This window comes from Bos mutus, chromosome 22, assembly GCF_027580195.1.
Source record: "Bos mutus isolate GX-2022 chromosome 22, NWIPB_WYAK_1.1, whole genome shotgun sequence".
Classification (NCBI taxonomy): Eukaryota; Metazoa; Chordata; class Mammalia; order Artiodactyla; family Bovidae; genus Bos; species Bos mutus.
This window is the reverse complement of record NC_091638.1, coordinates 61,305,642-61,330,050: the sequence shown is the minus strand read 5'-3', so window position 1 is coordinate 61,330,050 and position 24,409 is coordinate 61,305,642. Positions and strand designations below refer to the sequence as shown.

The 24,409-nt window shown below is 53.1% G+C and overlaps 1 protein-coding gene across 2 annotated transcripts in view; it reads right to left on the bottom strand.

The window, feature by feature from the left end:
* The window catches only part of AP2A2 (adaptor related protein complex 2 subunit alpha 2), a 67,424-nt gene extending 44,664 nt beyond the window's left edge, over positions 1 to 22,760 (bottom strand). For both annotated transcript variants that reach the window (XM_070360509.1, XM_070360510.1), the window contains exon 1: positions 22,554 to 22,760. In XM_070360509.1, coding sequence (XP_070216610.1) covers positions 22,554 to 22,620 — 67 coding nt within the window. In that variant the 5' untranslated portion in view covers positions 22,621 to 22,760. The remainder of the gene's footprint in view (positions 1 to 22,553) is intronic.
* Positions 22,761 to 24,409: the final 1,649 nt, after the last annotated feature.

Here is a 24,409-nt window from a genome sequence, read left to right as displayed (position 1 = left end):
TTCTTCCTGCCATTCCAACACAGGAATCAAACCCCATCTCCTGCATTGGCAGGTGGATTCTTCACCACTGGCCACCAGGAAAGCCCATCTTACTCACCACTATGAAAGAGCCAGGGTTCCAATTTCTCCACAATTTTGCCGACACTTGTTACGTCCGTCATTTCAATTCTAGCCATCCTAGGGTGTGAGAAGTGGCTGTCACTGTGTTTTTGATTTGCAGTTGCCTAATGGCTTCTGTTTTCACCTGGACGTCTGTGTATCTACTTTACCCGTCTTTGCTTAGGCTATCTGCCTTTTGTCTTTTGGGGGCCACACCACACGGCTTGTGGGATCTTAGTTCCTCGGAGGCCACAGACTGAAGGCAGGCACTCTGCAGTGACAGTAAGGACTGCTAACCCCTGAACTGCCAGGGAAGGCCCTGCTGTGCTGTGATCTTATCTTCATTTATCTCACAGTATTTTTTTAATCTCCCTTGTGTCCTCTTTTTGGAGGGTGTTTGATTTCCACAGATTAGTGAATTTCCCAAATTTTCTCTCATTCAGTTCAGTCGCTCAGTCCTGTCCGACTCTTTGCAATCCCAGGGACTGGCAGCACGCCTCCCCGTCCATCACCAACTCCCAGACCTTGCTCAGACTCATGTCCACCAAGTCCGTGATACCACCCAACCATCTCATCTTCTATTGTCTCCTTCTCCTCATGCCTTCCATCTTTCCAAACATCAGGGTCTTTTCCAATGAGTCAGTTCTTCACATCAGGTGGCCAAAGTATTGGAGTTTCAGCTCCAGCATCAGTCCTTCCAATGAACATTCAGGACTGATTTCCTTTAGGATAGACTGGTTGGATCTCCTTGCAGTCCAAGGGACTCTCAAGAGTTTTCTCCAACACCACAGTTCAAAAGCATCAATTCTTCGGCGCTCAGCTTTCTTTATGGTCCAACTGTCACATCCATAGGTGACTACTGGAAAAACCATAGCCTTGACTATACGGGCCTTTGTCAGCAAAGTGATCTCTCTGCTTTTCAACATGCTGTCTAGGCTTGTCATAGCTTTTCTTCCAAGGAGCATCTTTTAATTTCGTGGCTGCAGTCACCATCTGCAGTGATTTTGGAGCCCAAGAAAACAAAGTCTCTCACTGTTTGCATTGTTTCCCCATCTATTTGCCATGAAGTGATGAGACCGGATGCCATGATCCTAGTTTTCTGAATGTTGAGTTTTAACCCCGCCTTTTCACTCTCCTCTTTCACCTTCATCAGGAGGCTCTTCAGTGCTTCTTCGCTTTCTCCCATAAGAGTGGTGTTATCTGCATATTTGAGGTTACTGATATTTCTCCGGCAATCTTATTCCAGCTTGTGCTTCATCCAGCCCAGCATTTCGCATGATGTACTCTGCATATGAGTTAAATAAGCAGGGTGACAAGATACAGTCTCGATGTACTCCTTTCCCAATTTGAACCAGCCCGTTGTTCCATGTCCAGCTCTAAGTGTCGCTTCCTGACCTGCACACAGGTTTCTCAGGAGGCCGGTAAGGAGGTCTGGCACTCCCATCTCTTTAAGAATTTTCCGAAGTTTGTTGTGATCACACAGTCAAAGGCTTTAGCATAGTCAATGAAGCAGAAATAGATGTTTTTCTGGAATTCTCTTGCTTTTTCTATGATCTAACAGGTGTTGGCAATTTGATCTCTGGTTCCTCTGCCTTTTCCAAATCCAGTTTGAACTTCTGGAAGTTCTCAGTTCACGTACTGTTGAAGCCTAGCTTGGAGAACTTTGAGCATTACTTTGCTGGTGTGTGAGATGAGTGCAATTGTGCAGTAGTGTGAACATTCTTTGGCACTGCCATTCTTTGGGATTAGAATGACAGCTGACCTTTTCCAGTCCTGTGGCCACTGCTGAGTTTTCCAAATTTGCTGGCATACTGAGTGCAGCACTTTCACAGCATCATCTTTTAGAATTTGAAATAGCTCAACTGGAATTCCATCACCTCTACTAGCTTTGTTCATAGTGATGCTTCCTAAGGCCCACTTGACTTCACATTCCAGGATGTCTGGCTCTAGGTGAGTGATCAAACCATCATGGTTATCTGGGTCATTAAAATCTTTTTGTATAGTTTTTCTGTGTATTCTTGCCACCTCTTCTTAATATCTTCTGCTTCTGTTAGGTCCATACCATTTCTGTCCTTTATTCTGCCCATCTTTGCATGAAATATTCCCTTGGTATCTCTAATTTTCTTGAAGAGATCTCTAGTCTTTCCCATTCTATTACTATCCTCATTTCTTTTCATTGATCACTGAGGAAGGCTTTCTTATCTCTCCTTGCTATTCTTTGGAACTCTGCGTTCAGATGGTATTTCTTTCCTTTTCTCCTTTGCCTTTCACTTCTTCTCTCAGCTATTTGTAAGCCCTCCTCAGACAACCATTTCGCCTTTTCGCATCTATCTTTCTTGTGGATGGTCTTGATCACTGCCTCCTGTACAATGTCACAAACCTCTGTCTATAGTTCTTCAGGCACTCTATCAGATCTAACTTCATGAATCTATTTGTCACTGCCACTGTATAATCGTAAGGGATTTGATTTATGTCATACCTGAATGGGTCCAGTGGTTTTCCCTACTTTTTTCAATTTAAGTCTGAATTTTGCAACAAGGAGTTCATAATCTGAGCCAGAGTCAGCTCCTGGTCTTGTTTTTGCTGACTGTATACAGCTTCTCCATCTTCAGCTGCAAAGAATATAATCAATATGATTTTGGTATTGACCATCTGGTGATATCCAGATGTAGAGGCATCTCTTGTGGTGTTGGAAGAGGGTGTTTTCTGTGACCAGTGTGTTCTCTTGGCAAAACTCTGTGAGCCTTCGCCCTGCTTCATCTTGTACTCCAAGGCCAAACTTGCCTGTTACTCCAAGCGTCTCTTGACTTCCTACTTTTGCATTCTAGTCCCCTATGAAGAAAAGGATATCTTTTTTGGTGTTAGTTCTAGAAGGTCTTGTAGGTCATGACAGAACCATTCAAATTCAGCTTCTTCGGCATTAGTGGATGGGGCACAGACTTGGATTACTGTGATACTGAATGATTTGCCCTGGAAACAAACAGAGATCATTCTGTCATTTTTGAGACTGCACTCCAGCACTGCATTTCAGACTCTCTTGTGCCTATGAGGGCTACTCCAATACTTCTAAGGGATTCCTGCCCACAGTTACCGATTTCTAATTTCACTGCACTGTGGTTGGTGAACACACTTTGTATGATTCCGATCCTTTGAGGCTTTTTTTAACGGCTTAACATACAGTGCATCCTGATAACATACAGTGCATCCTGATAACATACAGTGCATCCTGATGACATACAGTGCATCCTGATGACATACAGTGCATCCTGATAACATACAGTGCATCCTGATAACATACAGTGCATTCTGAGTGACGTTTCCGGGCACCTGAGAACAACGTGCACACCTGCTCTGCCGGCGGCACCCGCCACAGAGGCCCGTGAGGTCCGGGGCTGACGGTGACATCTCCTCTTCACTGCTGCTCTCTGTCCACTGTCTATTACTGAGCACCAGGTACTAACATCCCAACTACTGACATGACTGTTGAAGTGTCTGTCTCTCCCTTCATTTCTTCGTGTATCTTACTTCATGTACCTTGAGGCTCTGGTACTGGGTTTAGAACTGGAACTCCCCGGCGACCCAGTGGTTAGGGCTCAGCACTTTCACTGCCATGGCCCAGGTTCAGTCCCTGGTCAGGGAACTTAAGATTCCGCAATCCATGAGGCATGATCACAAAAAAAGAATCGATATACTGACCCTCTACCATTGTAAAATACGCTTCTACGGCTCTAATAACAGTTCGTTAGAAAGTCTCTTTTGTCCGATATTAGTGCAGCCACTCCAGCTCTCTCTGGTTACTGTCTGCAAAGCATATCATTTTTCTCCTTGCACTAGCATCTTTTGTTTATGCCTTTTAATCTACAGTGTCTTTTGAACAAAGTATTTAGTTGGACCATGCTTTTTTTTTTAACCCATTCTGCCAACCTGTCTTTTCATTCAAGGGCTTAATTCATTTACATTTAAGATAATTACTAATAAGGGAGGATTTATGCCTGCGATTTTGCTATGTTTCCTAATGGCTGTCAGGTTCCTGCATTCTTCCACTGCCTTCTTTTGCACACCATGCATGCTAAGTCACTTCAGTCCTGTCCAGCTTTGCAGCTCTATGGACTGTAGCCCTCCAGGCTGCTCTGTCCATAGGATTCTGCAGGCACGAACATTGGAGTGGGTTGCCACGCCCCTCTCCAGGGCATCTTCCCCACGCAGGGATGGAGCCCATGTCTCCTCCACTGGCAAGCTCTTCGCCACTGGTGCCAGCCGGGAAGCAGAAGTGCTTTTCAGTACACAGTTCAACTCCGTTTCTTTTTACTATTTGTTTTTTAGTTACTTTCCCAGTAGCTGCCTGGGGATCGTAATTAACACTTAAAACAATCTAGTTTGATTAATATAAATTTAATTTTAGGGAATTCCCTGGCAGTCCATGGTTAGGACTTGGCACGTTCACTGCCATGGCCTGGGTTCAACCCCTGGTTAAGGAACTAAGATCCCACAAGCCATGTGGCACGGCCAAAGGAAAAATTTCAGTAGTATAGAGAAATTCTGTTCCAATATAGCGCTGTTCCTTCCCTCCTCCTGTGCGGTAGTTTTGTCATACAAATTATACATTTAAACATTACAAGATCATCAGTATAATTTTATTTGGGCTTCCCTTGTAGCTCAGCTGGTAAAAAATCCGCCTGCAATGTGGGAGACCTGTGTTCGACCCCGGGTTGGGAGGATCCCCTGGAGGAGCGAGCGGCTCCCAATTCCAGTGTTCTGGCCTGGAGAATCCCACGGATTTCTAACTTCACTCCACTGTGGCTGGTAAACACACTTTGTATGGTTTGGATCCTTTAAAAGTTGAGGCTTTTTTTTAATAGCTTAACATACAGTCTATTCTGAAGAATGTCCCCTGTGTACCTGGGAATTTTATTTAAACTATATTAAAATTAGTTAAAAACTACTGTTTTATGCAGTTTTCTTGTAAGTCAGGTAGGAGAGCAGACGTTACAGAAACATAAAGTCTCGTAGATCTGCCCACGCAGCCGCCTTTACCACTGCTCTCTACTTCTGCATGTGTTCTACCATCGAGTATCCCTCATCGTTGCCTGACCACTCCCTTTAGCATTTTTTAAAATTATTTATTTTTGGCTGTGCTGGGTCTTTGCTGCTGCACGCAGGCTTTCTCTAGCTGCAGCAAGCAGGGGCTACTCTCCAGCTGCACTGAGCGGGCGTCTCACTGCGGTGGCTTCTCTTGTTGCCGAGTATGGGACATACAAGCCCAGTAGTGGTGCACGGGCTTAACTGCTCACAGCAAGTGAGAGCCTCCCAGATCAGGGATCGAACCTGTGTCTCCTGCATTGGCAGGTGGATTCTTAACCGCTGGGCCACCAAGGAAGTTCTCCCTTGAATATTTATTGCAGCACAGGTCTGCTAGCAAGAAATTTCCTCATTCTTGTTTATTTAGCAATACCTTAATTTCTTCATTTATGAAAAATGGTTTTGTGTGTTAAAAAGCACAACAGAGATGTCACTTTGCCGACAAAGGTCCTTATAGTCAAAGCAATGGTTTTTCCAGTAGTCACGTACGAATGTGAGAGTTGGACTATAAAGAAGGCTCAGTACAAAAGAATTGATGACTTCAAATTGTGGTACTGGATCTTGAGAGTCCTTTGGATTGCAAGGAGATCAGACCAGTCCATCCTAAAGGAAATCAACGCTGAATATTGACTGGAAGGACTGATGCTGAAGCTGAGGCTCCAATACTCTGGCCACCTGATGCAAAGAACCATCTCACTGGAAAAGACTGATGCTGGGAAAGATTGAAAGCAAAAGGAGAGGGGAGGGCAGAGGATGAAATGGCTGGACAGCACCGCTGACTCAACATACACGAATGTGAGCAAGCTCCAGGAGACAGCAAGCACAGAGGAGCCTGGTGTGCTGCAGTCGTGGGGTCACAAAGAGTCAGACAGGCCTTAGCGACTGAACAACAGTGCACCTGATGGTGTCCCACAGTCTCTGAGGCTCTGTTCATCTTTCTTCATTCTTTTTGCTTTCTGTTCCTCAACTGGATCTGTGCTTACCTTAATTTAGATCTTAATTTAATTAAAGTAAAAATCCTATTCCCAAATTCACTGATTTCTTTCTTCTGCCAGTTCAAATCTACTCTTGACCCCTCTAGTGAATTTTCATTTTTCAGTTATTGTATTTTCAACTCCAGAATTCCTATTTCATGTTTTTTAAAATAGCATCTACCTTTTTACTGATAGCTTCTATTTGGTGAGATATCACTCTCATATATTAATTATTTGGGCATAGTTTATTTTAGTTCTTTAGCAATTTATAGTCCTCGTCGAGTATTATTAAGCCTAACGTCTGGGCCCTTTCAAGGACAGTTTCTACTGACTACATTTTTCCTGTGTAAAGACCATATTTTCCTCTTTCTTCGTGCATCTTATCAGTTCTTACTGAAAGCTGGCATTTCAGAAAATACACTGAGGCGGCCCTGGAATTCAGACTGTCCCCTTCCCCAGGGGCTGTCGCTGCTGCTGTTGCTGCTCAGGGACTTTCCTGCGAAGCCTGTAAGTCCCCACAGTTTGCAGCTACCCTGAGTCTCTGCTCAGTTAGCTGAGTCATCAGTGACTGACTAGTCAGGGAGTCCTTACATGTGTTGACTAGTGAGTGTCCGGATGCTGCCAGATCTGTGGACACGCTGAGGCCCACTTTCAGCCCTCAGGTAGTTATCCTCTGCCTTCATTTCTCGTCTGTGCAGGACTCAGGTCTAGACAGCATGAGGCCAGGCCCCTCTCAGGTCCCCCTGGGCACACACACAGCCCTGCCGAGCACCCTTCAAGATCCACAGCAGTCTGTCAGAGCTGCTCAGGTCCCTGGGCCACAGATACTCCCACTATTTCAGCCCCCAGCTTTGATCGTAACAAAGACACAAGGGTGGGCTCCTCCTCATCAGCTCTGCAAATGGGCTCCTCCAGAGAGCCGAGGCCAGTCAGTAACACCGCTCTGAGCAGAGGACTCCTGAGGGACCCCAGATCCGATCTGGGCCTTCCAAGAGCTGCAAGGCGCTGCAAGGGCTGTAAGACATGGCTGTCAGCTACCCAGGTCACGGCGGAGGAGAACGACAAGAAGTCAAGTTGGAGGTTCAGCAGTTTTACTTGAATAAATCTTCCTGAGATTATGTCAACTTTTAGTTTATTTCCAGAGCTCCAGCACAGTTGAGTTTGACCATTTTTGCTAGTGTTTCACTGCTTTTACAGAGGAGTGGGTTTATGAGGGCCTCACTCTGCCACCCTTACTGAATGGCATCTCTGCTGCACAGTCACAGCCTCTATGGTATAGCGCGCTTCCCCACCCACGGCCCTGGCAGCTCTGACTCCCAGATCCCCACATCCCCCTGCCTTTCCACTCCTCCTGCCGGGACTCAGACGCCTGCCATCTCCTCCAGACCAGAGCAATCAACCTTGTCCTAACTGGCTTCCCTGCCTCAAACTTCATCTAAAATCATCCTCTGCATTCAAAATTACTATTCTACTAATAAAAGATAAATGGTAAAGCATCACTCTGCTGTTTAAGACATGTCGATGGCCCCCACGCCACAGAGGAGGTGCGCACGACCAGCTCCAGCGGTTGCCACGCCAAGCGCTCCCACCGCACCTCCCGCCTGCAGGCACGGTCATTCCGGGACCCCCACAAGCCCCGCTGTGTCCCGCCCATCTGTGGCGCTCCCGCTTCCTGCACCTGCAGCTCAGAAAGGCTGCCCGAGCGTGCCCCGCGCCACCACACCTGGCCACCCTCTCCAGACCATCGCCAGCCCTCCCTGAGGAGCTGACTACCCTGGTTTTCACTACTCGCCTCACACACTCTCCACTCTGGCTACAAGGGCTGGGCCCCTGTGGGGGAGAGGCCACAGCTCATCACCCTCAGCGTTTAGCACACGAGGAAGAACAGGCTCTGCACAAGGCCCTCTCCCTGTGACCTACTTCCAGCATCCCGACCTCACCTCCGACCTACCTTCCTCTGGGCCTGCTCCGCGGCAGCCGCGCAGCCTCCTGCTGTCTCTTCCACATGCGGACTATCGCCCCCCACAAAGGCCTTCACACCTGCTGTCCCCTCCAGCGAGAGCATGACCCAGTGCCTTCCAGTCTGCACAACTGCCACCTTCAGAGCGAGACCAGCCCTGGGCACGCGTCTCAAGTGGAGCGCCCACAGCCCCGTGTCCCCCGCCACCTCCTCACCTGCACGTTTCCCTCTTGCACATCCTGTCTTCTCACATATGATGCAACTTTTTGTTTTCTATTTCCACCCACCAGAATGTAAGCTCCACAGGAGTGGGCAGTTCTGCGTGTTTTAGGCCCAGCTATATCCCCTGGCGCTCAGCAGGTGCCCGGTGAGGAATGCACACCCAGCGGAGTGTGCCCCATGAGAGCAGCGGATGTCCTGCACTAGCAACGGTCCCCAGGGCTTTCAAGTGACTGAGCCAGGAAACAACGAGCGTCACTGCGCCCGGAACGGCCACCAGAGCAGGTGGCGTGCTCATCCCCAGCGCAGAGCTCTGCACGAGGTTCCCTGTCCCTGAGCCCACCCTATCGGGGGTCTGGCCCGCTCTCCTCCAGGAGGACACTCACCCCCTCCACTGCCGCCAGCACATCCGATTGCGACTAGAACACCTCTCGCCTCCCACGCAGGCCTCCTCTGACCCACTTCCTCTGAGGTCCAGAGGCCTTCACGTACAGGTGGACCTGTCACTCACCTGGCTCTTCAGCAGCCTCCCACACGACACCTCAGGGAACTCAGACTGCCGCGGGGAAGGGCCGCGCCCTCTGTGCTGCGGCGCGCAGGGCTCTCGGGGCCTGGAGCAGGGCCACGCGGGCAACTCAGCCCAGCCTTGCTCCCTCCGGGCCCAGCTCGCGTGCTGTGTCCTGGAGAGGCCTCTGTGAACACCCTACCTGACGCAGGCTCCCTTCCGTGCTCCACCGCGATGACATATACTCTACAAATATTTCCAGTTTCAGAAGTTGGAGCTCAGGGTTCAAAGTAACTCTTCGAAAAGTTAGGAATTCAGACTCTCCTGACTGATTTCATCATCGGCAATTACAGAATCCACTGGCGTCCCCATAGACTTCCATTTACCAAGCTCCATCACCAGCAAGAAACTGCCTAGTTGCCACAGGTCACACCTGTGAGGCAGATCCTCCCAAGACGCCTGTCCCCTGCCCTGACCTCTGGGGCCTGGAGCACTGTGAACTGAGCCCTAAGAAGCAGGTGTTCTGTGAACAGAGACCAAGCCCACCCGCATGCTGCCTCGAGTAAGAAGTAAAGTAAGAGCCACAGAATTCCAGGTTCTCTCAGCAATTCTACTAGAAACTCATGTCAAACATGTCTAGTGAGAACCACCCACCCACAGTAAGTTCACAATAAAAGGTATTATCACTCCACTCAGGAGTCAAAAGGTAAAAGCACACAGTCACATTATTCTTTCCCAGGACCTTCCCTCAGGGAGCCGTTAATCCATGGCATAGATAATGGCCACTAAGGTGATGAAGGTCTGCATGGTGTGTGTGTGTGTAATATACAGAATCAATCCAAAACTTATTTAAAAGGAGAAGACTATGATGAGAGTGGACACCACCACAGCCCTGGACACTGGAAAGAGACCATGGTTGTGGACTCATCTAACAAAGCAAGCTGGACTCCAGCCGCCCGCAGGAGGGACCAGCAAGAAGCAAGTCCTCGTCAGAGAGTCTGGCAGCCTCAGGACCTGAAGGTGCCTCAGGAGGGGCCCTGGGGGCCAGGCTGGAAGAGACAGAAGGAGCAGCAGCCGCTCCCCCAGCCCGGCCACACCCCTAAATCCCAGCAGAAGACAGCAGGCTGCCCCCCACAAAGCAGGAACACCCACCTGCAGGCCTGGTGACACCACCACATGCTGGAGGGAGGCTCAGAAAAGCAGAGCCGAGAGACAGACACCCAGAGCAGTGAGACCCCCGCCCAGAGCAACCGCAGCCAGGCTCCCCACACCCGCCTCCCCACCCAGCAGGAAGGGAGCCTGAAGCTTCTCTGAAGACGACGGAGAAGACGGCTGACACATGGCTTCCCTCGTGAGAGAGACCCTCAGCCCTCACCCCTCGGCCCACAGTGAGGCCTCTGCCGAAGCCCGACCCATGCCGGCCGTCACTGGTCCATGTGATGGGCAGACACTGATCACGAGGCACCCGGGCCAGCTCCCAGCACGAGCCAGAGACGGACACAGACCTGCAGAAAAAGAATTCAGACCAGAGGGGCAATGCAGAGGAGCAAACCCCAGACAGTAGACATTCTCACACGAACAGAAGAAAGCACCCTTCAGGAACCAGATGCCAGCAGCAAAGGGCCACCCTGCCAAGAAGGAAGCCGTGGAGGGGAGGGAAGAAGTAGTCAGGAGTCTGGGATCAATGTATACACACCGCTATATATGCAGTGGATGGCCAACATGGGCCTACTGCATAGCCCAGCAAACTCAACTCAGCATTTTGTAAAGACCCATTAGGAGAAAGAATCTTTAAAAAGTAGACACACGAGTGCGTGTGACTGGCTCACTTTGCTGCACACCTGAAACTAACACAACACTGTGAATCAGCCCTGCTCCAGTTTAAAAGAGAGCGCGAGAGAGCCCTTAAGACGTGCAGCAAAGAGAACTCTCGCCCACTATCCATGGAAAGGAAACTGGGGCAGCACCTATGGAGAGTAGTTACTACATGATCTGGCCATCCCACTCCTGGACACACACCCAGAAGAAACCCTAATTCAAAAAGGTGCAGGCACCCCAGCGTCCACAGCAGCGCTACTCACAGCAGCCAAGACATGGGGGCAGCTTAAGCGTTCACTGACAGATGAGTATACACAGCCTTAATAAATATGGTATGGAAGTGAAGTGAAGTGAAACTCGCTCAGTCGTGTCCGACTCTTTGTGACCACATGGACTATGCAGTCCATGGAATTCTCCAGGCCAGAATACTGGAATGGGGAGCCTTTCCCTTCTCCAGGGGATCTTCCCAACCTAGGGATCGATTCCAGGTCTCCCGCATTGCAGGCGGATCTTTACCGGCTGAGCCACCAGGGAAGTCCTGAATATGGTATATGTACACACATACACATGTACCCACACGTGCGTATGGTACATTCTTTATGAACATGCTGTGTAAGTATACACACACGCACAGTACTCAGCCATGAGAAAGAACAAGCTAACACCATCTGCAGAAACACGAACAGGCTCAAAGATTATCATACTCAGTGACGTCAAACAGAGAAATATCGTATGGAATCACCTGTACGTGGAATCTAAAGTGATACACATGAACTTATTTATAAAACAAAAACAGAACTTCTTTGGCGGTACACTGGGTAAGAATCTCCCTGCCAAAGCAGGGGACAAGAGTTCAATCCCTGGTCCAGGAAGATTCCGGATGCTGTGGAGCAACTAAGCCCATGCACCACAGCTACTAAGCCCACATCCCGTGCACCGAGAGCCTGTGTTCAACAAGAGAAGCCACTGCAAGGAGAATGCTGCACGCAGCAACCAAGACCCAGCAGAGCCAAAAATAAATAAATACACGTTTTTTGAAAAGTCAAATCATTATCATTCTGGGCCAAGAATAATATTTTCAGACAGTAATTAAATGCTATAAATCAATTAAATTAAAAACTGTGATACATCAGAACATGGGGAAAGGAAAGCTTAGGTAAGTTAAATCCTCATCTTCCACAGTAAGATAAGAAGTCAATAAATAATGGCTAAATGGAGAAAAACACCCATGACTGATATGCAATTTAACATGTAATTTAGAATAAATAATCACATTTTTAAAGTAAATATGACAAGAGATGGATGTAAAATGAAAATAATCGACTTAAGCTTAGGAATGAGGGAATGGGGTGAGGGTCCACTGTTTTATAATTAAGGGGACGGCACCCACTCCAGTGTTCTTGCCTGGAGAATCCCACGCACGGAGAAGCCTGGTGGGCTGCAGTCCATGGGGTCGCACAGAGTCGAACACGACTGAAGTGACTTAGCAGTAGCAGCAGCACCCACTCCAGTATGGTCGCCTGGAGAATTCCGTGGACAGAGGAACCTGAGGGCTACAGTCCATGGGGTCAGTAAAAGTCAGACACAAAGGAGCGACTAACCCTCTCTTAAACTACATTCTTGATTTTGTTTTTCATTTCTTTAAATATTTACTTAGGAACAAGTAAATAGCAAAAATTAATATAATTGGGAAGACCTGCCCAAACACTTACTATGACACTACCCCTTCCCTGCCATACAGGATGAATGACCCCCAGACCCGCTGGCCCTAACCGTGGCGCCTTAGAAGATCTGGTGCCCCAGAGCTGCCGTTCCAACAGTCACGCTCCCCGCACGCCACAGCAGGGACCCCCAGGGCCTCATCCTTGCAGCTCTAGTGAGCAACTAGATCAGGAGAGCAAATTCTGAGTCCCACCGCCCCGCCCAAGCACTACGACCCACTCTCTCTGCCCCTCTCAGCCCTCACCCCAGCCCAGCCAGTCTCCACCCATCGTGAAAAGCATGCCTGACCCGCCTCCTCCATCGGAGCACTTGCTGGCAAAACCCCTCCCTCCACCCTGGCCCGTCACTCCTGATCTGCCTCCCCACCCCTAGGGGTCCTCACCTTTCTCACCTGGTCCAGAGGCTCCTAACTGTCTTCCCTCCTATCTCCCCAAAGCCAAGTCCTTCCTCTGCTCACCTGCAAGGTCCCGCCACGCGCCCCACCTTCCTCCGGCTCTGAAGCGCAGGTACAGTGGCTCCCCACCCACCGCCAGCATTCCAAGGACACCTGCCCCCAGCTTCCCCACCCACACTGCAAGCCCCTTTCGTTTTTCCCTTTAGGTTCCCCTCAACACAGGATGTGTGCATGTGTGTTCAGTCACTAAACTGTGTCTGCCTCTGCGACCCCATGGACTGTAGCCCGCCAGGCTCCTCTGTCCATGGGATTTCCCAGGCAAGAACAGTGGAGTGGACTGACACTTCCTTCTCCAGGGGATCTTCCTGACCCAGGGATCAAACTCCCGTGTCTCCCGCGTTGGCAGGTGGATTCTTTGCCACTGAGCCACCTGGGGAGCCCCAACACTGTGTACAACGCGTGTATGTTAAACTTACTTATTTCACGTCTGCCTCACTGGGACATGAGCCACACGAGGGCACTCCTGGTCGGTTTTTCTGTTCCATGTGTGAAATACGCACCCAGGAATTTGCTGAACAAATGCGTTAATCTTAAAAAAGCACTCTTGACCCAATCGTGATAGGCAGAATGCCCCTCAAAGACACTCACACCCCAATCCTAGGACCCGGTGAGTCTGCAGATGTCACTAAACCTGGGGAGCCCCGGGAGCCCTGCGGGAGCCCCGGGAGCGGTCAGGGAGACCCAGGTCTGGACGGACTGGCTGAGGGCATGGGGAGGGGAGTGGGAGAAGAAGGCAGGCAGCCTCCAGGAGGACTGAGGCTCTGGGAGGCGCAGGCCGAGCACCTGCTGCCAGGCTGTGCCCGCTCTGATCCCAGGAGTGCGGCTGTGCGCTGGGAAAAGGGCGCTCCCGTGTCAGAGCAGCCCTGGGGTCTCTACCTCCTCCCTCCCATTTCCCAGTTCTTCTCCTGGGAGCTGCCCGTCAGGCCCCCCGCCCAGTCCCCTCCTTCGACCCCCTGGCCAGCCCTCCTCCCTGGCCCAGGCCCCCCTGGACTCAGGCACATCTGGAGCTCTGGCCATCCTCCTGGAGAGCTGGCTCAGCAACGCGCTTCAAAGGAGAGGTCCGGAGCCCCAGTCGCTTGGGTCTGGGTCCTCAGGGGACCATTTCAGGAGCCGTGCCTCGGCCTCCTTGGCCTCCGCCCCTTTCTCCATGAAACAGGGAGCACCTCAGTACCCGCTGTGAAGTATCAGCTGCGTAAACAGAGGTAAAGCTTCTGTGACGATCGCCACCCCCTCCGTCAGCTTCTAGCTCGGATTCCAGTCTCGTGGTCTCACATGCCACCTACACACGACACCGTCCGCTCACCTCCGAATTCCACCCTTGGGGTCCGCACGCACGCTCCACATTACTCCCAAACCTACTGCTGTCAACAGGGTCAGGGTCTACCCCCCCACCTCAGGAGGTACAAACCTGAGAGAAATATAGGAAACAATAGTTTTCAGACACTGGACCACAGCCTATGGGAGACAGCAGCCACTGAGAGACAGGACGGCAACGCGAGGAGCCCCACCACTTCCTGGGGGCCCAGCCCGAGGCCTCTGTGAGGGCGGACACAGGAGGCTGGATGCAGTCCTGTCGGAGCCGCACCACTTCCCGGGGGCCCAGCCCCGAGGCCCCTGAAGTGAGGGCGTGCACGCAGAGTAACGCGGAAGTCAGTCCTGTCTACTCTCACAGAATCTAAGTCTCTGAAAGAACAGGGACTGGGGCCCTTCAGTTACGCACTGAATCCCTGATGCCTAGGATAATGCCCGGCACGCAGCAGGCACCAACAGGTTTCTCAAGTGAATGAATGAATTGAACAAGTATGTCAAAAAATAAGAGTCCAGAAAAACAAATAAATTTTTAAATACGCACGTTCAAAACACCCTTCATTCTTGGCGTTGTATCAAAACTATTACAAAACAACAAAAACGCAATATGAAAAACAGTATTTTCTTAGCTACTTATACAGCAGATTTATGTCAGATCTACAGTAAATGCTGCATCAGAGAACACGCATCAGACACATAAGCCCCAGCAGAACAGCGCCTCCTGTCCCTCTGCAACCAGCTTCCCCGTAAGACAGTCTGGGAGGCTGTGGACACGAGGACTCACAGCCCGTCCACGGAAGGCAGCCTGAGAAAGGCCAGGCCTTGGAAACTGGACGACTCAGCACCACAGACCCACAGACCCTCCACCCCTGCGGCACCCTCCGTGCCGGGGAGGCTGGCGCGCTGCTCCAGGCGAGGACGACTCAGGCCGCAGGTGAGCGATGAGAGCACCAAGTCTGAACGGGGAACTGACTGAATGGAAGCTGTGTGCTACCTGAGAGGAGCCCCTGAGGCTGTGAGGAGCGAGTCCAGGGCAGGAGGCCCGAAGAAAGCGCCCGGCACGTGCAGACGAGCCTCCATCCCCCACAGCCCCCAGTGCGACCGAGCACTCGCCTCATCACCGGAGACTCTGCTCTCGCAGGCACGGCGAGGGTCAGAAGAAGGTTCTGGTCTGGTAGTACCGTACCAGACACACACCCCGCACCGTAACCGGCCAGAAAAAGCTATTTTTCAATAGCAATAAATACAATCCAAAAGTATTCCAAAATATTCACTTTTTTGCTCTATTTTTCCCACTGTGCTTTAAAAGACTATTCAGTATCAATGTAGTGCCCTTTTTCAGTGCTGTTTAAACTGCAACAGAAACTCATAATTGCCCTCCCAATCCCAGCACACGAAGGCTGGCCTTAGGCAAAGCAAAGCAGGATCCCCACACAGCGCCTGACCCCTGACCCCACCCTAAGCAGCTCAAGGTGCTCTAAGTACACGGAACACCTAATCCTCACGACACCCTTCTGCTGCCATCAGAAGGGATCTTTAAAGGGGAAAAACAGGCACTGCAGTGCAAAACAGAAGCCAAGCAACCCAATTTGGATTTGGTGCTCACACTTTTAAGCGATCCTGCAGATGAGGGCAGGTGGGAATGGCCACACAAGGGAGACACGTCAAGTACAAGGAGGTGGTGAACGTAAAGCTGCTCAAGGCTCACAGAGCTGGGAGGGGTAGATGTTTCCTTGTTTTTCATTTTTTGCCTATGCTGTGTGACTTGCAGGATCTTAGTTCCCGGAACAGGGATACAACGCAGGCCACTGGTAGTGAAAACACCAAGTTCTACCCACTGGACCGCTGGGGAATTCCCTCACTGGGTTTAAATTTGGGGAAAAATGAAGACTCCCAGCTGTCTTGGGCCACAATTTGCAAAACTGAGAAAGAAAAAGGGACAGACTCAGGATGCGACTCCAAGCATCGGCCAAACGCCCCTCCCTTAACAAGCACGTCCAATCCTCAGCCAGCCACTCCCCCTGCCCAGGGCCAGGAGTGAGCCAGGGAAGAGGGGCTGGTCTCCCTGCAGAGACAGTCCTCTCTTTCTGGGGCACAGGCCTGTGCGGGCACCTCACTCCCCTCCTTAAACCTGGAGCACCCCAACTCACACAGACGCCGAGGGGCAGACCGCTGGCCCACCCCACACCTGCCCACCTCCCCCAGTCCCACCGGGGGGCTCCCCCAGCAGCCCCTGACCCCCTGCCCTCGAGTGCACGGGCAGGCGCCGTGAGCCCGGCCGTCCTCCTCTTTGCAGGGCAGAGACTGCACCCCAAGGGGACGCGATGCACTGGGCAAGGCCAGGCCTGCCTCTCCCCTTGGTGGCACCGCACCTCGCGGCCCCACACCCTTCCTGGTCCTCTTCCCACGTTGGCCTCCGAGGCACTGCTTTAAGTTGGGCACTTCCTCCCAACGTGCTCTCTCTTCTACGCATCCTGGCGTCCCTCACAAGCCTCCCTCCACAGAGGGCAAGGGCTGACCTCAGCACACAGCCCCAGCTCCCCACTACGAGTGAACACCCACCGCCACCCAGCCTGAAATTCTCCTCCTAGGCAAGCGACACGCACTGCTTTCCGTGACATCTCACCTGTGTCGATTTTCATCCCAAAGTCAGGAAGACTCTGAAGAAGGCCAACGCCACAATCAGTGAGTTCAGTTCTGTGGTCTGAAGCCTCAGACACCCTGTGACCTAGTGAAAACTGCTCATTTTTGTCTTCTAACGAGTATCTCTCAATTCGTTTGGTAAGCTGGTGAAGGGACTTCCCTTTACTCCACCCTGCACCCACGGGAGCTGACAGAAGCCGTGGGCTCTCTACCTCCCCGTGGGGCCCACCAAGCCCAGTGGCACCCAGAGGGAGGGAGGCATCCCCGCACACCCTCCTTCATTTCCTCACACGGAGCAGGTGGGGAGCGAGGACCACGCAGGCTTCGATGGACAAAGACGCTGGACAGAGCCTCAGGCCAACACGGAGTGCGCCCAGGTGGACTCGCACTCCCGCTTTGGTTGCCAAGCACCCGCGTCCCTCAGCTCCTCCCTCTGCCCCCTCCCTAGACCTCCGCTCTCCAACCTAGGGGCTCTCTCAGGGCAAGGACCCACCTCCGCCACCCTGTCGACCGACTCTGAGGACGCAGAGAGGGAACTCACGTCCCGTGTGTCTGTCTGCAAGCACCTCTGGGGCCGGGAGCTTCGTGCTCAGCTGCTCAGAACCCCAGCAGTGTTTCACACAACAGGCCCAGATGCTTCCCTTTAACCGAAACCTGAGGCCCACGCCATCCAGAACTCAGAACTGCTCAGCCTCTGGGAGGAAGCCCAGCACGTGACCGGGGCCACGGCCCCCACGCGTCCCGTTCACCGGGAGGGGACCGCCTAGAGCTTCACGGCAGCGCTGCACCAGACATGTCTGCCACAGACTCACCAGGACTTTCCCTCCTTGGAGCCTCAGGGGCCTTGAAATCCAGACGAAGGGAGGCCGACCTCGCACCCAAGACCCGCAAGTGACGTTCGAGCAAAGAGAGAGCCCTGCTGCTCAGAGCTCCCACCAGGGCCCCTCGGGCTGCTCACAGTAATGCCAAGTGTCTTTTCCCATAGCACTCCTGAACCTTACCCTCGGGTCTGACCCTGTATGACTTTTTTAAAGCCAAGAAATGCCACTTAATCCCCAAAAGACGGTCTTTCCAATAATTTCACAGCTATAAAATCCTGATATGTGTTGCTGCCAAAAAATAAATAAACAGAGTGAAAGTCATTTTAAGAGGAAAGAGAGGTAATGCTGAGAATCTGGCCTGAGAATACACTCCTCACCAGGGCACCTTGACATCTCACAGAGGACAGAGAGAGGAGCCAGACACGGCGGGGACACGGGGACTCCCTGGAAGCCGCAGCGTGCAGTCAGACCAAAGACTTCCTTCCTCCTCCAGCCTGGAGGCCCAGCCCTTCCCCGAGCCTCGGCACAAACTTCCTAAATCTAAGGAATATAAATTATGCGTAAGAGTGCAAAAGGAAATATGCAACAAGAGCACTTTTTTCAAAAAGTCAGCATTTTTTAAATGTACAGACAAGACTAAACTGAACCTTACTTAAATAAAAAAAAACTTAAAAAAGTTAAAATGCAGACTGACCATCCCTGATTCTGATCTTTACTACTACCCCGGAAAATCAAGTGTCAACCCTGTGTTTCATTTTAACATTGAAGTTTTACACTGAATTTAAATTTTCATGTCCAATTTATGACTCATAACAAATGGAATTTTACAAACAAGTAAAATTTTTTAAACTGTAGTCATGCTAAAATACAATTCAAAGGAGTTCCCAGTTCCAGCGAAGTTATTAACAACAGAAGCGGGGGGATCACGCTCCGTGGTGACCAGAGGACAGGGCACTGCCCGCCGCCCTCCAGCTAAATCACTGCGCTGGCAGCAAAACCACACGCTTTCTCCAAGAGCACGGAAACCGCTTTCGGCCAATGGCTAATTACATCTGTCCCCTTGAATCCCTTCATTTGAGTGAGTGCCTGGAGGGATTAAATGAAAAGCCTCCAAGCACCTTGGAAGTGTCTCGACTGGTCTGTGCAGCCCCAGCTCCCGCCACCGCGTGCATGGAGGAACAGATGGCATTTTCCTGCCCGCTGGCGACACGATGGGCTCCACAAGAACGAGTCTCACCCCTTCTCTCCCTCAGCGCGGTCCCCGTTACTCTGTGGTCAGTTCTGACATTTTCAGCAGGTTCTACATCTGGAACAATGTTCTAGCATCAACAAGTCAGTGCGTAAAGCTCCTCTGCTTTTGCTCCACTATCGTATGTGCAAAAGCAAACAGAAGTTCCCAAACGACCAAGTAAAGAGCAGATAGCTACTATTTTACCAGTTTCAGCAGTTCTTTCCTTCTGTTTGCTCTCTGTCTGTTGCTTTGGCCACTCCATGCAGCGTGCAGGATCTTAGTCCCTGACCAGGAATGGAACTCGTGCCCCTGGGCCTGGGAGGGCAGAGTCTTAGCCACTGGGCCACCAACGAAGGCCCAGACCCTTCACTGTGACTTCAGTGCTTGAACGGATGGCCCTCCAGGGACTGTGCCAGTGAGAAAAGCCAGCCTCAGCAGGTCACACACTGCACCGCTTCACTCACACGACATCCTTGAGAGGGTGACGCAGAGACGGAGAACACACGAGTGGCCAGGGCAGGCGCTGACTACACCACGTGGCAGAGGGCTTTGTGATGGTGAGACAGCTCTGCGTCTGGGGAACTGGGGTCACGTGAAGCTGCACCTGGGGAAAGCAGAGGCCTTGGGGCTTCCCTGGCAGTCCAGTGGAGGACTCCTTGCTGTCACTGCGGAGGGCCCTGCTCGGGGAACAAAGATTCCGCAAGCCTTGTGGCACACCCAAAAAGAACGTACAGACCTACACACGCGTGAGCCCATGCACACGCACGTACATCCCGCATACAACACCTGAGAAACGCGACCACACCTGGCAGGCTGTACCAGTGTCCGCTTCCTGGTGTTGGAGCTATACTGTCGTGAGAGAGGGGGGACGGCTGAGGAATGCTGGGGCCTCCCTGTCCTTTTCTTTGCAACTTCCTATGGCTCCATGTTTATTTCTGAATAAAGAAATTATTTTACAACTGGGACTAAATAAAAGGAACAGAATCTTTTTAACATGTTTAAAAACGATCGAGAGAAACAGTTCATGAACTCCCACACACCACATTCACTGAGTCAAACCTAGCGGGCTGAAGTCAGTAAGACAGGATCAAGTTAATGTATGAGGCACGGAGCTGGCTTGGTAACTGAGCCACAAAGCTACATGGAGCACCAGGACACGGGCACCGCTCAGGCCCGGCAGCAGCTTGCAGCCAGCCGCCACGTGAGGCAGAGCTCACGCTAAGGGGGACATTTAAGAGACCACATCATGCGGAAAGGTAAAGGAAGCCACAATTTTAGAGATGAAACACTTCAGTGATACTTCAGCTACACACTCCGTCCGTGTCAGCGGGGGAGACGGAGCTCTGCGGCCGTGGGTCCAGGTGCCGTCTCTGCACAGGGGTCACTCTCACGACAGGAAAGCAGAGCCACAAGCAGAGGAAGCGGGGACCCCTCACCTGCCACCGAGGGCTCAAGCTCAGAGCAGCTCTGACCAGGTGGCAGGCTCTCAGGTCAGACCTCCTCCTTCCTGCTGTGCCCACCGCTCACCGGCCTGGCCACAACAGGCTCCGGATCACTACCAGGGTAGAGCTTCTCTGCACTCACCTACTCAGCTACGGGGTGACCGCCTCACACAGACACTGCGTGTGGCCCCCACCCTGTGGGGCTTCCAGGGCGGGGCGGGGAGAGGACAGAGAGCCACGAACTGCCTACGCTGTCCTGACAGGAGAGGACAGCCTCGCGTCTGATGCAGGGTAGCAAGAAGGTGCGGTAGGAAAGCTGGTTTTGAGGAGGGGGCCACGTTAAACAGAGGCCTGAGCCCACCCCTGGCCCTCCGAAGGATTAGGCACTTCTTCTTACAGCAGCTCCTTCATTGAAGACACTGTCTAATTCACTGTTCCACACCAGCTGCTCAGGGCCCAGAGTGGGGGTCCCCACCAGGGCAACAGCTGGAAACATTTCTGGTTGTCACAACGGAAGCATTTAGAAGGTAGAGGCCATAGGAGGGAGTCACACAAGTGATCAGCACCAAATGCCACAGGCAGAGGTGGAGAGTCCGCACGCTGTGGCAGACCCAGCACAGAACACATCCAGTTAGGAGAACTAGTCTACAAAACTGAGAAAAGGGATTTCAAGCTCCATGACCTGCCCAAAGCAATTTTCTTCCAAAATGAAAGGACAGATGTCAAGGTTAATTTAAGGCAGCTGAGCCCTGGCCCAAGGGTCTCCTGAAGCAGCAATACACCCACACTTAGCTTTACAAGACACATTACGACTATGCATGTTATTATCTAGAAAATCACATTACACAGCAGAGGACAACAGGATACTGCCCTACTTGTAAAAGCACAGACCTCAGGGTGTGTTTCCACATGGATTTCTTGCAGAAAAGGGGAAGGAACAGAAGCTAGAACCTTCCACAGTCTGGGTCCTCCACCCCAGTCTAAGGAAGTGAGGCGATCACAGGAGGGCTCCGGACAACATGTACCAGCAGGTGGTTACATGCATTCTCTAAAACATACAGTGAACCTCAGCCACTGAAATCCACAAATGTCTGGTAGGTAAAAAATGAGAATTAAAGCCAGAGAAGAAACTGGTTTTGTGTATTTCATTTTTTAAATTAAATACAGGGAAAAGTGAAGTCACTCAGTCATGTCCGAATCTTTGCGACCCCATGGACTGTATAGCCTGCCAGGCTCCTCCACCCATGGGATTTTCCAGGCAAGAATAGTGGAGTGGGCTCCCATTTCCTTCTCCAGGGGACCTTCCCGACCAAGGGATCGAAGCCTGGTCTCCCACACCGCAGGCAGACTCTTTACCATCTGAGCCCCCAGGGAAGCCCAAATAAAGGGAACATGACCTGAAAATCAACAGGAGTTTCTGCACACCAAAGTTAAATGTATGGGTGGTCGAAGGGTGCACCCCCTGCCTCCAGCCGGGTTCACCTTTCCGTGTGGATTTTTCCACTCTCTGAGGGGCAGGCACATGTCGCTGAAAACGCGATCCCCGACCAAAGATAGTGGGCAGAGCATTTCCCCTAGGCCATCCCACCCCATCGCCTGGGGCCAATTCCCTGGGAACGAGTCACTTTAATCAGGGCCTAACAGGCCGCCAGGACCCGGGTCAAGCAGCTGCTTCCCCGCAAGACGCGGGTTTCGCTACTCCCACTCCCAGTGAAAAGGCACGCTATTCTGGAAAACGCTGGGTTAGATGCTTCGTTACTAGAAAGACCGGCCGACTGCTCCGGGTGACATCATGCTGGGAGGGGCGGCTTCGCTAGAAGCCCCTCAGCAGAGCCAAGACCCCTGCGCGGGTGCTCAACGCTGCCCGCACCCCGGACCCAGCCCCAACCCCAGGTCCCCTGCCCTCCAAGTCCGCGCCCCGGACTCCAGCCCCAGCCCGAGGACCCCCACCCGCCAGGTCTGCGCCCGGGAGCCCAGTCCCAACCCCAGGACCCCCGCCCGGAACCCTAGCCCCAACCTCAGGACCCCCGCCCTCCAAGTCCGTGCCCGGGAGCCCAGCCCCCACCTGCCCTCCAAGTCCGCGCCCCGGACCCCAGCCCCCAACCCCAGGACCCCCGCCCGCCAGGTCCGCGCCTCGGACCCCAGCCCCCAACCCCAGGACCCCCGCCCTCCAGGTCCGCGTCCCAGACCCCAGCCCCCGAAGGCCAGTGCCGGCCAGCCCTTCACCCCGGCCTGCGCCCCCGCCCCCCGCAGGCCGGTCCGGCGCCCAGCCACTCACAGTTGCGGATATCCGAGATGAACACCGCCAGGCCCCGCATCCCGTCCCCCTTCGACACGGCCGGCATCTTCGGGCCTGGGGAGCGGCCTGGGCTGGCGGGCCCTGGGAAGGAGAGGGCAGCGGGCCGCAGGAGCGGGAGCCGGGAGGAGCCGCCTCAACCCAGTCGCCTCAGGCTCCAGCGCCGCTCTCGGGGCCGCCGCGCGCGCGCGCACGCACGCACGCTGGCTCGCGCGGCGACCGACGGCGGCCGGGGCGCGGGGACGAGCACGTCGGCGGCGGGCCCGCAGGCCCGGGCGGCGGCCCCGGGCGCCGGGCGCCGCGGGAGGGGCCCGGCGGAGGCGAGGAGCGCAGGCCTCCGCCGCGCAGAATCCTCACTGCCGACCCCCACCCGGGAGCCCCCACCGCCCCCCGCCCCGATCCCGCCGCCGCGCCTCCGCCCACCCTCTCACCGCCCTCCCGCCCGGCTCTGGGGCCGCCTGCCGTCGGCCTCCCGCCATCCAGAGCTCTGGGCCAGCTGCCCATCACCCATCCGTCCAGAGGCAGCCCGTCTCTTTACAAAGGGGAGACTGAGCCCTGAAGACAGCTTCCCCCCCACCCCCCACCCCCACCCCTTGACAGCACCAGGGGACCAGGGCTCAGTCTTGAATCCAGTTCCTTGGTGACCAACCGCACCCTTTGCCACTGTTGCCGCCACCCACCTCCGCAGCCTGGGGAGGTGGAGGCGAGGACCAGGGCCCACCCGCAGTGCACTGCAGGGATCTTAGCAGGCAGAGACCCCAGGAGTTTGTCTGGAGAACAGGTGGCCCCACCGAGCTCTCCTTCACGAAGTGGGATGGCCTCGCTCTCTCCAGAGAGGTTCCAATGCCACAGCCCAGACCCACCCCGGCTCACTTCCCAGTAAGAGGCTGGGCCCCTGATGGACCCTGGCTAGGAGAACAAAGGGACAGCTCCCCTTCCATGGACCAAGGACCCAAGCTCTGGTCCTTTGGGACCCCTGGGGGAAGCCAGAACCTGTGGAGACCCGAATGCATATAAGGCAGCAATTTCACCACCTTCCAAAACTTGCAAAGGGGGGACGGGGCTGCAGAGGCCTTCCTGAAGGAGATACCCCCTAGGGCCTGTTTCCCCAGGGGAGGAGATAACTCTACCGTAGCCAGGCCTGGGGACTCAGGTGAGGAGACCATGACCCACCCCTGGCAGCCACTCACTGGGCAGGGCAGTGCCAAGAGACTGCAGGGGCTCGTGCATGGCATAGACAGATGGCAAACTCAGCCCACAGTAGAGGGGCTTCTCGGAGGACAGACTTAGAGATGGACAGGCATCACACCGCTCTCAGTGCTGACCCTGGGCTTCCTACACCTCCTGGGATCACTGCACATGTGTGTGTATGTTGGCGGGGGGTCGGGGCGGGGGAGTCGATGTCCAGAGACTGGTGAGACGTGCCACTGGCCGTGAGAAAGACCCCAGCCTCCTGCCTCCTGGTACGCCTTCACCTGCCCTTCAGGTCACTTAACCTTTCGGCAGCACGCAGTGCTCCCTTTCTTGGGTTGTGTGAACTGGACCAGCCCATGCTGGTTCCCAGGCCCTCCTCCTTCCATGGCCAATGGGAGGGAAGGCCCCAACACTTGTATTCTGAAGAAGAAACAAAGGTGGGGGAGCCCAGAGCCAGGGGCCGTGGTATCCAGAGTGATCCTTCTTGTACCTGAGCCTGTCAGTTTTACGAGTGAACCAGTTTCCTCCCTATAATATCTGGAGGGGGTTGTTGACAATAACTTTCCAAAAAATTGGGGTTGGCATCCTGGCCCAGACGGGGCCGGAGGTCCAAGCAGCCGTGCGTGTTCAGGGACAGGATGTGG